The 15,306-nt window shown below is 39.4% G+C and overlaps 1 protein-coding gene across 1 annotated transcript in view; it reads right to left on the reverse strand.

The window, feature by feature from the left end:
* Positions 1 to 15,306, reverse strand: part of NBAS (NBAS subunit of NRZ tethering complex) — a 343,164-nt gene that overhangs the window by 62,342 nt on the left and 265,516 nt on the right. The window contains exon 47 of the mRNA XM_034766908.1: positions 9,446 to 9,535. Within this exon, the coding sequence (XP_034622799.1) occupies positions 9,446 to 9,535 (90 nt within the window). The remainder of the gene's footprint in view (positions 1 to 9,445; positions 9,536 to 15,306) is intronic.

Genomic DNA, 15,306 nt, shown 5'->3' on the forward strand with positions numbered 1-15,306 from the left:
GACAGCGTTCATACTCAAGTAAATTTGAATTAATCTTTCAAACAAGATTGAGACACTGTCATTTACTTTAATAAATCCAACACATATCACATCTACAGTACTCTGTTCCCTTCAATTGCACCACAATTCAAAACTAAGGTTGTAGAAATATCCTGTCACTTTTTAATGCTTGAAAAGAAACACTAATGTCATTTGCATAGTTTCTGAAGACTGGATCTTCCCTGTAAGGTAATTAGCTTGGCATCAAACTTTCCCTCTCTTTTAATATGATCTTTGTATCTTAAAAAAACATTTACAGATAGGTACCTAGGTTAAAAACATATGGCAATATCATAGATGCACAGGCAAGTACTATGATACAATTTGTTTTGTCACAAGATTGTTATGCAGAGTTTGATGCACAGTTAGTGTCACAATGCTCTATCCATGCAGAATATAAATAATTTGCTGTAGCATATAATCTCTAGACAAATGTGTATAGATAAGTGTTTGTTGTGGCATTGTGATCCAAGAGTCTGTAAATGGCAGATATTGTAGGGATGGTTTAATATTCCACAGCTAGGGAAATGAATGGTTGGGGCAGAATCATTCTATATAAATATCAGTAACTAGATAACAAGTTCGCACCATGTTTGGGTGCAGAGCTGATTTTAGCTTTGGGCCATTATGGTTGACCTGTATAAATATTGGCAAGAGCCCAGCAATCTTCAAATAGAAATTGGGACTGTAAAAATCCAGCTGTGATTAGTGCCATTTCTCATTTGTTGGATTTTTTTTCTCCTTTGGCTAGAATATTGCTTTCAGACTATCTAGTTTCTTGTATTCTAGTTGCACCTCAGATGCAAGGTTTTCTTAAATGAGCACTGGCATAGTGATGATTTTCTTGCAGTTGTTAATATTCTGCACAGTGTTTATTCTTTGTTGGAAAGGTTTGAGGGAGTGCCCTCTGGAAAACAATACAGTGGTATACAATTGCACAGATTTCTTTTACCTTTTTAAATATGAGTTCAAGCAGTATCCTTCATTATGCACTACGAACAGTACAAGGAATATAAGGCAAGAGAGGTAATGTTTTACCTACCGGTAAAAAAACAAAACAAAACATACTATTGTCCACGGTAGGTAAGGTTTTTATTGAACAATTATCAAATGTTTTCTTTCAACTTTCATGTTTGGATCTCTGGAGAAACCCAAAAGGGATGTAATGTGCATAGCGAGTGAACTGTCCACAACTTCTAACACAGGAATTCAGGTGGTTTTGGTTCATTCTGTTGCCATTACCAGGATATAGACTGGAGAAGCACACAAGCACTTTCCATTGGAATTCACTCATCAATGACGAGGTGGTATTTTCTGGCATACTGGAGGACACCAGCCAAAGTACCATTCTCTGTGGTTTCCTGAAATTCTTTTATATATTGTGACTCATCTATTTTAGTGTCATCCACTACTGTACAATTTGGCAATTAGTCCTTTAGATCTGCCTGTTTGTCTGAGTCTTATGCACATCTTCAAAGGTGGACAACATTTGCTCCAGATCTTCCTACTCTAGTGTGGAGACAACAGTGTTGTAACTGTAAGAGTATCTAAACACCTGGTTTTGTTTATATTGAGGTCTCAATTGCTTGAATCATTTCAAGCCTGAGAATAGCTCTATGTGAGGAAAAAATACTATTCTTCACCATAGGGCCATGAGAGTATGACCAAGGGCACAGTATTGATAACCTAGGGGCTTATCTACATGGCGACTTAGTGCAATGCAAGCCAGGGTGTGAATCTACAGTGCACAACCTTGTTGCACACTAATTGGCAGAGTGGCCCTGCTGCCATGCCCCTAGGAGTTCCATGGCACACTGATTCAGACCCCCAGCTTGCTGCACACTAACTCTCGGATAAGTTGTTAGGACAGGAGATTTTGATGTCTCTGTTTGGAAGCAATTAAGAAATTAAAGCATATTTTCAACTCTTGTAGTCAAGATTTGCAAAGTTTTCAATGGAAATGGGTACCTTTATTTAAAAAAAAAAAAAAACCTCAGTGGCGTACAGGATTTGGCCTTTGTTGAAATTGTAAAGGGGACTGACCTCAATGGAACAGTAGGTTAGGATGGCTGCTCTATTTATAACCATGTCCAAACTCCAACCAGATATTCTGGGTGGGCTCCTCTCCACAATCACTTTCAGCGAAAGTCCAGAGGACCAGTTCCCTGGTTTCTGTCCTATCCTGCAGAAGTTTATATTTCATTCTGCTCTCCCTCATCCCCCTCAAAATAAATCTGGAAATGTTTGAGTACAGACATAGAAAACTGATATTGGAGGTATTGGAATGGGAACAGGTATCTTAGAAGGGCATTCAGCATTCATTTAAATGACTCAAACTCTGTCTGGCAATAGGTAATAGGTAATATGGACTAGATAACTAATTTTTTAACATTTACATTTGGACAAATAATTTGAGGTAATTTATCATATAAGGACTATGTATCAGTGTGTGTTATTAGCCCAAGGTATTGGCTCAATAGAGTGGATTACATCCTAATGGAGTAAGATATTAGACCTTCTGATCTATAAACCTAGATGATACTGGATGAGCAAATATGGAGAATCCTTCTAATGGAGGATGAAAGGCTGATTCTGTGGCCAAATGGATCTTAGTTGAACTAATAGATAACCCTGATTTCTTTAGATGCAACAGATAATCCAAAATGGTAAAGTGGCACCAAATCAGGCAGGAGGCAGCGATGACAACAACAATGGAAGGATCTTTTCCATTTCTGCAGAAAGTAGTACTGGTTGATTTCTTTGGGCTATTCAGTCATACTGTTGTACTTCAGTAGAACAGGAGGATTCTAGCCCTGTGAACCATTGAGGAGTCATACCCTAAGGTGGAGACCCACTAGGCTGGGAAGAACCACATGATCTGCATCCCGTTACAGGAGATGAGAAATGGCTGGGAGCTAGAACAACAGTTGGATACATAGGTGAAGCAGTTAAGGGTGCCAAGCTTGTCCCTTAGGCACTATAAGGATAATTCTGGCTGTGTCAGAACAGCCCTTGAGCAGCTAGTTGTGGAGGTCTGGGAAGACAAGGATCGCTTCTTGTTCGAGGTAAGCAGCCACTACTGCCAGGACTTTTGAGAACAACCTTGGGGACAAGGAAAGGCCAAAAGGAAGCACCCGTTGAAAATGATCCTGATCTATAGTGAAGCATAGGTAATTCCTGTGCAATTGGTATATCATTATATGGAAATAGGCATCTTGTAGGCTGAGGGCTGAAAATCAATACCCTTTCTCTAGTGAAGGAATTATAGCTGCCAGAGTCACCGTTTTAAACTTTTGAAACTTTACAAACTTGTGTAGAAATCTTGGATATAAGATCGGTCTCCAACCTCCATCCTTCTTTGGCACAAGGAAATACTTTGAGTAAAATCCCTTGAAGGAGGAGAAACCAGCAGTATTGCTCCTAATCGAAGGAGAGAGTTCAATTTTGTCTCAATAAAAGCTTGAGAGAGAAGTCCCTGAAGAGGGACAGGGAAGGGGGGTGGAAAGGAGGGAGTGATGTAAAATGGATGACATAGTCCTATATTATGACCTGTATGATCCACTTGTCTGTAGTGATCTGCCTCCAAGCATGCTGGAAATAGGCAATGTGGTCTCCAAAGGACAGGATGTGGGCAAATTGGCACAGTTGTAAATCCAGACTAGTGCTGTGTCTAAGGCTGAGGCAGTTGAGAAGTACCTGAGAGTGGTTTGCCCTCACACTTCCATAGCCTCAGTATTTGGTGTGAGGAGGCACAGGGTGCATGCGTAGGCTGAATGGACAATGCTAACTGAAAATCTCCGATGAAGAATGCAAGAGGCGCCTGAAGTGGAGCACCCATAGGTTCACTGCCTGAAGAAAAAGAGGTGTTTTATAATTAAATTAGGGGGGGTTGGCACTGCAGATAATGAAAATAAATTAATATGAATAGATTATATCATATAATGAAGTACATTAGAATAAATGCATTCTGATTATTAAACTGTATTTACAGTGTACAGGTTAGTAAAATCAGCGAATAGTTGTAGGCAAGAGTCCCCAGTCCTATACAGACTCCAAACTACCATGTAATAAATCTGTATACAATGTTCTGCTATTCTTTGGTAATATTTCAAACTATCATTGGGTTGGTTTTTTTTGTTTTTTTTTAAGAAAGTGGCTCCACGTGAAATGTAATTTATAACTAATGTTCCTTTATTTGTCCTAACAAGACAGATGGCAAAGTAGTATTAGTCAGAAAACACCAATTTATCCTATCTTGAAGGTCTGAAGTAATAAACATTGACAGTTTAAGTTTTCAGTTGTGAGGATTTCAATATTATTTAGCCTCTATTATTATCTTATCTATCTCAGAACTTGAGCTAAATTAGAAATTACTCTGCTGAACGAGTGGCATTCAAACCATAAATTAAAACTGTGAAAATTAAAAGTAACTGTTGGAATATTTCTCAAAAGTTAGGCAAGCTCACGTCTCAATTTTTTATGACTTTCTTGAAGCAGAAGCTTTATACTTTGCTGTCTTAATAGTTGAAGTATAAGGAGGTAAGCAAGTATGTTTAAATGAATCTGAGTAATCTTTTCCATAGTCACATTGATTTTCACACTTGATTAGTGTTTAAATGCCACAGTGTTAGCAGTGTACCCAAACTGAGAGACTCCAGACAGCTCCTTTCAAAAGGAAACAGTTCAAATTAGCACTGAATAGGGTGGTTTGTCACGATCTGTGTTATAACCATTTTTTTTATCCAAATTTAAATCAAAATAATCTCTGGACTAATAAAAATTGAAAATTTCACCCACAAATGAATTTTAAAAAGAGCAATCCCCAAATAGGTTGGACATGGAGAGTGTTATTATGGAAACTGCATTTGAAGCTTAACTACACAGTGAACCATTGCACCCATTCCAGTGATATGTCTGTGAAGCAATGGGAAAGGGGATGAGGCCTCTTTTGACCAGAAGTGTTGCTGCAACTAAAGACTCAAGTGGGGTAGCATTGATGTTAAAAAATGGGACAAAGAACAGGAACCTGGACCATTTCTACAGCACCCCACACAACAGGCCCAACCATATGAGGAGGCCAATTTGTGTGTTATTGAGATGAAAAACTGGCAATTCTGCCTTCTAACTGGAATCAAATAAATATTCTGGGGGGTGGGAGGGGGAGGAGGTGGAGACAGACTGGGAAGGAATTTGCTGAACAAAATTAAATGAAAGCTACATAAGCTACATTAGAAAAAGGCAACTCACTCTCAAATAAGAGTGTCCACATGGGGAGCTGTACAGGTATAATTACAGTGGTACATTTATATCAGTAATTTCTTGAAGTATTCAAGACCTAATAGACCTGGTATTTATGAGATTGAAATTTAAACTCCATTCTGGGCTAAGGGTGGACTGGCTGATTCTCAGACCCTAGCGCTAGCTACTGAGAAGAAGCCAAGATCAGTCATGCACCATTCTCTTGACCTCAAGTTCTCTATACAAACACTTATGAACAAGAAGTGAAAGCCAAGAAATGCATGGAGAGTTAGTGAGTTTTCCTAACATTCAGGACACAGATTATATTGGCCTCTCTTTTGTATTGTGTATTCCTAAACTCACCTATAAGTGTGCCTATTTGTGATGGACTATTACTTGAAGCACTCAATCCTGCTCTAACTCAAGTTAATGAGAAATTTTCCACTATCTTAAATGGGAGGAGTAGGTATATACCTCAGTGCTATAACCAGGTTCTCTGGAATTGCTTCTGAAAATCATGTGTGTTTTGGAGTTTCCTATAATAGGAACTGAAAGAGAAATACAGGATTATGCAGGTTTTAAAGCATTTATTATACAGTTTTGGTCTGTCTGGTTACTGTAATATTTGGATTCCCCCCCCCCATTACATGGTTATCAAGCACACGATGAGACGGCTTCTATATCAAAGATGTGTATGAGCCATAAAAATGCTTACTAAAACACGCGGAAAGAAATAATGCACAGCGGAGCATCTTTAAACTGCAGTTTCCTATTAGGCTGTTTGGGGTTAAAAACAAACAAAGTTGTTATAGGTTATGGAAGAAAAAACTGGCAATAGTTTAATTTATCTAGCCATTTTTAGAATAGCCAATTCTTAACTCTAATCTGGACACCTGCACACACACACACTGCTCACTTTATTTGTTGAGGTGCTAAACAGAGGTGGAAGTGAGGATCCTACTAGACTCTGTTTTCTCAACTGTAAGTCCATTGCTGCTGTCTGCCAAGGACAGGGTCTAAAGTCACTCATTTCAGATCTTCTACAACTAAGCTGAGCTGGGGCGCAGCTAATGTTCCCTGCTCAGCATGCCCCAACCTGCCCTTTATATAGAGTTGCTTGACAATGGTACTTAAGTATGGGTATGTCTACAAAGCAGCAGGGAGGTGTGATTCCCAGAGCCAGTACTAGCACCTACAAATAGTAGTGTGGCTGTGGCTAAGCACTCAAATACAGACCTGCCTGACCCCCGAGAGATGTACTGGGGCAGCTAGCCCAAGTTGCAGCCTGTGCTACCATGGCCACTGCTAGTTTTAGACACTAGCTCAAAGAGAACTAACAAGTTTTGCCACAGAAAAGCTTCAAAAACAGACTCCAACAAGAAACTGCTGAACTTGAATTCATATGCAAATTAGACACCATCAATTTAGGCTTAAATAGAGACTGGGAATGGCTGAGCCATTGCACACATTGAATCTATTTCCCCATGTTAAGCATTCTCACACCTTTTGTCAAACTGTCTGTAATGGGGTAGGACAACTCCCACCTTTTCACGTTCTCTGTATGAGCATATATATTTCCTTACTATATGCTTCATTCTATGCATCTGATGAAGTTGGCTGTAGCCCACAAAAGCTTATGCTCAAATACGTTTGTTAGTCTCTAAGGTGCCACAAGTACTCCTGTTCTTTTTGTGGATATGGACTAACACAGCTACTACTCTGAAATAAGTTTATATTCACCTCTGCTAGAAATCACATCTCTCAGCTGCTGTGCAGACATACCTTAATGTGTGTGGGGGGAGGAGGAGGGAGTTCTGCCTCTTCCCAACGCACAGTGTTACTTTAGATAAGCAATTTGCAAAAGCCCTGGCTCAACACTTCTTCCAGGGATCAGTTCTCTCAGCTAAGAAGTGTAATTATGGAGGCCAATGAAAAGATGTGAGATTCCCCCTACCACAAAGTCAATGAAAAGCACCCATCACATTGAGTTATAAAAGCTCACAAACACATATCTGACTTAAGTTTCTTTTTTGTTTAACTCCGTAAGACCACTTTTTTTTTTTGTTTTTTTGGTTTTGTTTGGTATACTACATTTTCTCTCTCAAACTGTGATTTGTATGCCATGTTTCAGTCCAGAATAAATTTTAGGGCTGAGTTATCATGAAAGTGCTGACACGACCATAAGAGTAGCAATGCTAAGAGAACCAATAAAATGATAAATAACATTGGCAGGACACTAAAGCACTAGAAGTTTGAACAATGATTCAGTGTACAGACCTTACCTTCCCCCCTGCTTCATGCCTGCTGCTTCTGGTTATGGCTTAGTCAAAAATAGGTATAATGGTAATGAGTGTTGTACAGCAAACTGATGAGGATCGATTCATAATTAAGTAAAGCCTTATTTTTTCCTAGAGTGGGAGTTATTAACAAGGAACTGGACGGGTGGGAGAGCTTTCTTTTTCATGTAACTAATGGATTGTGAAAGTCGTTCAGAGGATGAATTTCCAGGAGCTAGAATCAAGGCATTCTTGGTGGCAGGCTCTAGGGTTTGGAATTAATTCCCCGTGGGATTCTGTCACTTTTACAGCAGGATGCAAAATAGATCTTTTTGTTCGGATGTTTTCCAACAAAATGTTGCAATCCCCACTGGTAATTAGGCTCTTGGCTCTAGTCCTTTCAGTCTGATAATTGCAAGGGATTGTAGGATATAGTATGCTTTTTCTTTTAAATTATGCAAAAGTCAAGTACTACTGATGGGTGTCTTATAATGCATGTGAGAAATAAATTCATCATATACTCCCTTGCAGGAAAGTATCCACATTCAATACTGTACCTTGTCATAGCATTGTGACCAAAACAATCTGACAGTGTTAGCAAAAGGATTCCTATGACGTATTACAGCCCATACGCAAGGAACCTAAAGACCTGTATTCTGTACGATTAACTAAAGCAAGTTAGCATGAGTATTTATAACCTTTGGCATAGATAAATGGCCTACCAGTTGCCCTTTAGATTTTAGGGAATTGAATGTGTTTACCAAAGATTTTTGGGACCTATTGGTAACCACGAGGTACACCACAAGGACGTTGAAGTAACGGTCCAGGCCAAAGGTAACGGGTTTCAAGAATGAGCTAAGTGGCATTAGTATGTATGGCTATGCTGTTAATATGTATGAATACGCTAGCCTCTAGAGCAGGGATTGGCAACCTTTCAGAAGTGGTGTGCCAAGTCTTCATTTAGCCACTCTAATTTAAGGTTTCGCGTGCCAGTAATACATTTTAACATTTTTAGATGGTCTCTTTCTCTAAGTCTATAATATATAACTAAACTATTGTTGTATGTAAAGTAAATAAGGTTTTTAAAATGTTTAAGAAGATTCACTTAAATTAAATTAAAATGCAGAGCCCCCAGGACTGGTGGCCAGGACCCGGGCAGTGAGAGTGCCACTGAAAGTCAGCTCGCATGCCGCCTTCGGCACGCATGCCATAGGTTGCCTACCCCTGCTCTAGAGTAAGTGTGCCCTAAGCTTATATGGGTGAGGAAATAAGATTTGGGCATGGAACATTGGGCACTGACATGAATATTTAGAAGGGTACCAAGACCCTATAAAAGGGCAAAACCACCATGCAAAGGGGTGCTCTATCCAACTAGTTTAGTTCCCTTTTGTTCTTTTTGTCTTTAGCTTTTAGCTTAGCTTTTTCAATACAACAGCCACTCAACATTTGACCCTTTTCTCCACCATCTCAGATACTGAGGAACATGAAGCATCGGACTCATTTGGCATACCAGAGACAAGGCTGGTCCTCTGTCTCCCATCACCAGGTCTGCTAAGGAAGGGTGTGAATGTGCAAGTCTAAGCAGCTTTTGTAAGGAATGATACCACAGGTATCCACAGAACTCTATTATTTCTTTTTGATTCTGTGGTTTCGAGCTTTGATCACTTTTTCCTTTATTTTAATAAAAATCTCCAAAGCTCAGCTTTGACCTCAGCATGAGCATTCTAGCCACACACCCTGAGGTTGCAAAATACTGAACTCTCTACATTCAAATCTCTGTAGCCTGATTTCAGGACGAGAACTTGATTATCTTATGATCAGATCATGGGCGAGCCTATAATAATATACAACCCACTAAAAATCAGGTTAACAGTATCCATATACATTCTTACCCCTTTTCAGCACTTGCGTGGACTGCAGAAACAATCTCTTCTAGGATCTGAAGCGGGTCTTTTATCAAAGTAAATTCAGCACCATTATCACTGTTAAAAGAATCGAACAAAACCAGTTTATACAAAAACATGATTATTTTAGAATAAAGGTTTCTGGACACAATACCTAATTTTGTCTGAACACCTGAAGGTCATTTATGAATATTCAGTAAATGTGACAACTTTCAGTTTCCTTACTTGATTAGTAGCTTTTATCTCTGTGTCATATGTGATATGAGGAGCAAAAATGGAAATAAACAACAGGAGAAAATAACAGCACTCAAATGCACTTTAAGAAAAAAACCTGGAGAGTTAAAATGGCCTGGAACATTTGGTATTCTTCAGAATGCCCATCTCAAACCTGGTCCATATGAAAAACTATCGAAATGCATTGGCAAAATCTGCAGGGTAACATAATTCAGTGTGAGTATTTTCCTACTACTGATTATTAATAGACTAAAGGCTATGCACAAATTGTATCAGCATACTTGCTCTTCAATAATCAGTCTGCCTAGGATTAAATACAATAATTATGAATCAAGTATCCAGTCAGGGAATTTCCACAGTTGGGGGACACACCTCTCCACATGTCAGAAAATGATAGAAGTTGGAGTGCCTGTTGTTAGCTACTTATATAAAGATAACAGTTGCAGTGCTGTTTAAACATTTGTCTTATGGAATGAAATTTCAAATCTTTTCATATGAAGTCTAGAGAAATAAACATGAAAAATGACTGAATACTTAAGGGGAAACTGAATTACAGTAGCACTTTATGCCTCAAGTGTCTTTTCATACAATTTGTTATGAGGGCACTGATGGTTAAGCTGACCTGTCTATTTTAGTGTGGTTCATTTTAGTTTTTAAGAACAAAGGATGCTAGACAAATGTTTCCAAAATTGGTTTGCTAAGAACAACTCAACCACCAGGGATAGATTATACCCTTCCTTCAATTCATCAGGACAATACAGTTATTGTATCATTAGAGTAAGTGGCAGCCTTTTTCTATACCTGAGAACTATGGCTTCCTACTAATTTGAAAAATGTCAAAGGCATCAATGACTGCTCTGCCAAAGATGAGATAACCCAAAAGGTATCTGGTATTGCAATATGCAGAGGAATAATTACAGTGCTTTTCACATTTACCCTTAGAGTTACGGTAGTTTCTACAACCTTGTAATTTATGCAACTGCCGTGGGACAATATTTGCCCTAGCTAAGAAAATAACTACTCTACACAGGTGACCCTTGAGGAAAGTATTAACATGCAGGTTTTGAAACCTTAGCAGATTTTCTTCTTTAATGTTGATTAGTAGTCAGGGTCTATCTCAGTAGCATTGGATCAGTAGATTAAAAATGACTGAATGGCAAAAAACTACTTTAACAAAGAGTTAAAGTTGTTTGGTGGCATGCCGTCCCCCTGCAGAATGATGAGTTAAGCATCTGAAAATCAGGAAATGCAGAGGTAAGGTTGCCCTCTATCAGCAAAGCCGCAATTACACCCTGTTAATACACATACCTTTACACTGCCAAGCCCACAGGTGCTGAAATGTACAAACTTTTCACCTCCTTTTACCACTAATTCACTCTCACCCACAGGATTCCATCTGATACACATATACGACACTGGCCCTTGGTACTGTAAGATTCAGGAGGTTCCAGATCCTGGAATACACTCACACACTTAGCCAACTGCCCAGAAAGAATATCACATGTATACAATTGAAGAATCACTTCACAGCCTTTTAAAACTCCCTTATACTTAGAGCATAACACCTTAACCTACACTTTCATTTAACCATCATTAAAGTATTAGTCCTCTCATATTCTAGTTCACTGCTGACAATGTCCTTTGTAATAAAAGCCCTATGTCCTGATACTGACATAACAATTCTGCAAAGAAATGATGGATACTGCATCCTAAAGGTACACATGCAGCTCTTTCCTTTCCTCACGTGAGAGGGTATGAAGCATCCATCTCCTCATATCACAATCACAGCTCCGTCACACACCTCAAAATAATCCACAGATCTTACAAACACATCTCTACAAAACAGAGTTAACTAGTGCCTCGACCAATCAATCCAGCTACACCCGACACTGACCACACTTGAGTCCATGTGGATAATAAATGCTTACTCTGCTCTCATATCCCAGCTCACTACTGACAATACCCTTAGTAATAACGCCCCCCCCCCATGTCCTGCTAATTACATAATGTATGTAGAGCTTCTGTTTCTCAGGGTTTGTTAATTTCATTTTCTAGGCTTATTTTTAGCACTTTTTGAGTTCTATGTAGATGTTCAGAAGTCTGAGGGTTTCAAGGATCTCTTGTATACTGTAATAAGATTTTTTTTCCAGGTACTTCCCAAAATTCTTGTCTACTTAATTTTTTATTACAGGTATAAAAAATGCCCTACATGATTAGTTTAAGCTTCACATCCTTGTTATTGAACCCCTGGTTGGTGTATTTGTCCCTACTGCGCTTTAACGTAGTGCTATTTCATATAGCACTATGTTAAAGCACTCCAGGGAATCTTTAGTGCATAAAAGCAGGATCTACATGGACTAGTTAAATTGTAATATGTTAGTGTGCTTTAGAAATCACATCCCCATAGTCCACATTACTGCTCTGGGTAGACAATCCCTTAGATATAAGCCAGGCAGCAGTGACATTTACCTATATAAACAAACTGCACTGTGAAAGGGATGAAGTCAACATGAATTGAGTAACCATTTCTTGTGTTTATTGGATAATTGCTCATTTCATTTTTCTCATAACCGGGGTGTTTTATTAGAGTATCAGTTATAACCTAAAATCAGAAGCCCTAAATGTTCACAATTCTGCACTGAAATGATGCATACTAGAACCTGAAGGTACACCTGCAGTCCTTTCTTTTTGCTCTCACACATCAGAGGATGCAAAACACAGATCTCATCTCACACTTACAGCTCCTTACATCACAAACACACCTTTATCAAGCAGGCACAACTATTGCCTCCATCAGTTCTTTTAGGTACACCTAACATGCTGACTGCACCTTGAGTGTATGCAAGTAATTCCCATTGGCTACTGCCTATTCCAGAGGAACAGAAGAAAGGCAACCAGTTTTGTTTTTCTTTTTGTTCTATAATAGTGGTCGATGGAATCCTGTGGGTAAGAGTGAATGCCTTGTAAAGGGAGGTGAAGAGCTTGTACATTTCAGCAACTGTGGGCTTGGCAGAGTAAAGGTATGTGTGTTAACAGAGTGTAACTGCTGAAAGAGGACAGAGTTAAGGTTGCAAAAGCAACCTTAACTCTAGATATCCTGATGTTCAGAAGTTTGAGTCTTGTTCAACCCAGCGTTCTGCAAGGGGACGATATACCTTAACTTTGAATGAACATAGGGTTTTTTGCCATTGAATTTTCCAGGTTTTTTCATATATTTTTTTATCCAACAGAAAAAGATACACTGTTGGTAGGAATTAGTTGTCATTTTGGCAGTTGTAGATAGCATGTCCCACAAGTGTGTTATTGAACCAGCTGGCCTTCCCTCCCAACACATCAGCTGGTTTTGGCACACCTTGCTAGCCATGCCCCTGAGCTATTCAACTGCATTCCCCCTCCAACCTGGCCCCCTCCCCACTACTGTACCCAGGTGCTCACCGCCCCCACATCACAAGTAGGGAATGCATTTCCAGGAATGCATTTACTTCCTGGTATAGAAACATCTCTATTGCTGTTACTACCTCCCTTCTGTAACTGACTCATACGCAGTGCCTAGAGCGAAGGACAACCATGTTACAGAGGAATGGGGCTCCTGGTCATGTTTCAAAATGGTTTGAGGGTGGAGTTTGTGATAGGGCTGGTGGAAGAACTGAGACAGGATTTCTGTTCCAAAATACTGAGCGTTTTATGTTTGAGAGAAAGATCCCCTAATCCCTATCCAGTAGATGTGTCCCATCTCCAAGAAACAGTGAGATGTCAGAGCAGGTAATGTTTCTATGCCATATAGTGCACATTGTCTGGTCAGCCCATTTCCAATTTCCTGATTAATGTTCTTCCAATACTTAATCACTTTCATATTGTCGCAGTAGCAATTATTCAGACTCTCAGAGAAATCTGAGAAAACAGCTCCTGCACACAAATCTCTGATGAGATCCAGATCTGCTCTCATACGTTGTATCGTGTACCCTAGGGATGAAGGCCCAGATCATCTCCACCTGCAGATCACAACTTCTTAGGTCACTGGTTAGATGCTGCAATGCGGGCAAAACATGGAATCTCCCAGAATCCACATGCTGGCAACTCTGGCAGCACACACATTTCTTTTCCCTTGGTAGTCAAAGTACCTGGACTATCAGCTGCAAACGACCACTTTGTGTCTTTGGAAACACATTAATTGCTCCAAGATCTGGAAGCAGCCACTTGCCCTGCCTTGGGACCAGTAAAATATAGATTTTCTCAAATAACCAATCAACACTTGCCTACCACCCATCCTCATTTCCTGCCCCCTCTGCAGCCGCAACTCCTCTCCTTGTCTCTATCCCTCCCGCAAAGTCCTCTGTCTCCAGCTCCTCCCTACATATAACAAAAATGTTGATAAGACTGGCTGCTGATTATTCTGCTGTGTTCACAGTAAGCCTCACCTAAAATAAATACACGTTGTAACAAAGACAACATATAGCAAGCTATACGAGTTATTAAATTTGTATTGCACAGGAGTACAAAGTTCTGGAGTAGAAACATCAGTGGAGGGGTGTTCAACAGGAACAATGATATGGGTACATTCCCCCAAACTGCCCAGGCAAGCATAAATTGGCTGCAAAGAAAACATCTCATTCTGTTTTTCTGTAGTGGCACACGTGCTCTATAATCCTTCCATAGTACCCATCTACACAAGCTAAGAAGTGAACATTTTCTTAAATATCGTTCACAACTTGGGTTCCCCAAAGATGTAATCGGTGCCATGCACTACTTTCGGTCAAAACTGACTTGCTGCAGCCCTAAATATCTCTGCACCTAAAGACCTCCCCCCTCCCAGGGAGCATTCACGTGTCCAATTTCCCTCAATACTTTGATTATAGTCCTCAAAAATAAAATTGCCACCCATGACTCACAAATTGCGGCAACCTGCAGTAATTCAGTCCAAAACTTTTTTCCTCTTTGGTGGGGACTTGTAATTAACTTATCCTTAGTTATGTTAATTGATGGATGAGTTCACAGCCATCAAACTCAACCACATCTGTGATTCATCCAGTCATGAGTACCGCTCAGTTTAACAGTATAAGGCAGCACACAGAAACCATTTTCTGTAGGGCCTGTAACTCAGGAAATCCTCAGTTAAATGACCCCAAATTTGGATCACTAATGCTGACCTGCAACTCTATGAGGCACATCATATTTCAAAGCACTCCTAGTAACCATTTCTATTTTACAGCACTTAAAAGAGTCGAACTTTAAAGCATATAAAATGGTGAGAATGGAAACCCTCCAGTCATTTTTCTGTATTGGTAAATGGACATAAAAATTACATTTTCTTAAATACCATTGTCAATTTGGGTCCTCCAAATATTTAGGGGGTGCCATGCACTACCTTGGGTAAAACTCAATAGAGTTAAACCATTTTGACCAACATCACATCAATAGTTTGATCTCTAGCTCTTTGGGGGAAAAAAAACAACCAAAAAACAAAACAAAAAACAAACCCACATCCACCTAGAAACATGCAGAAGTAATAAACCATATGAAAGAAAGGGGATGCTGAAAAAGGTAACTTGTAATAAGGAAACAACACAGCTATATGCACAATGAGATGGTTCCAATCTGTTTAAAAAAATAACTAG

The sequence above is a fragment of the Trachemys scripta genome, chromosome 3 (genome assembly GCF_013100865.1).
Source record: "Trachemys scripta elegans isolate TJP31775 chromosome 3, CAS_Tse_1.0, whole genome shotgun sequence".
Taxonomy (NCBI): Eukaryota; Metazoa; Chordata; order Testudines; family Emydidae; genus Trachemys; species Trachemys scripta.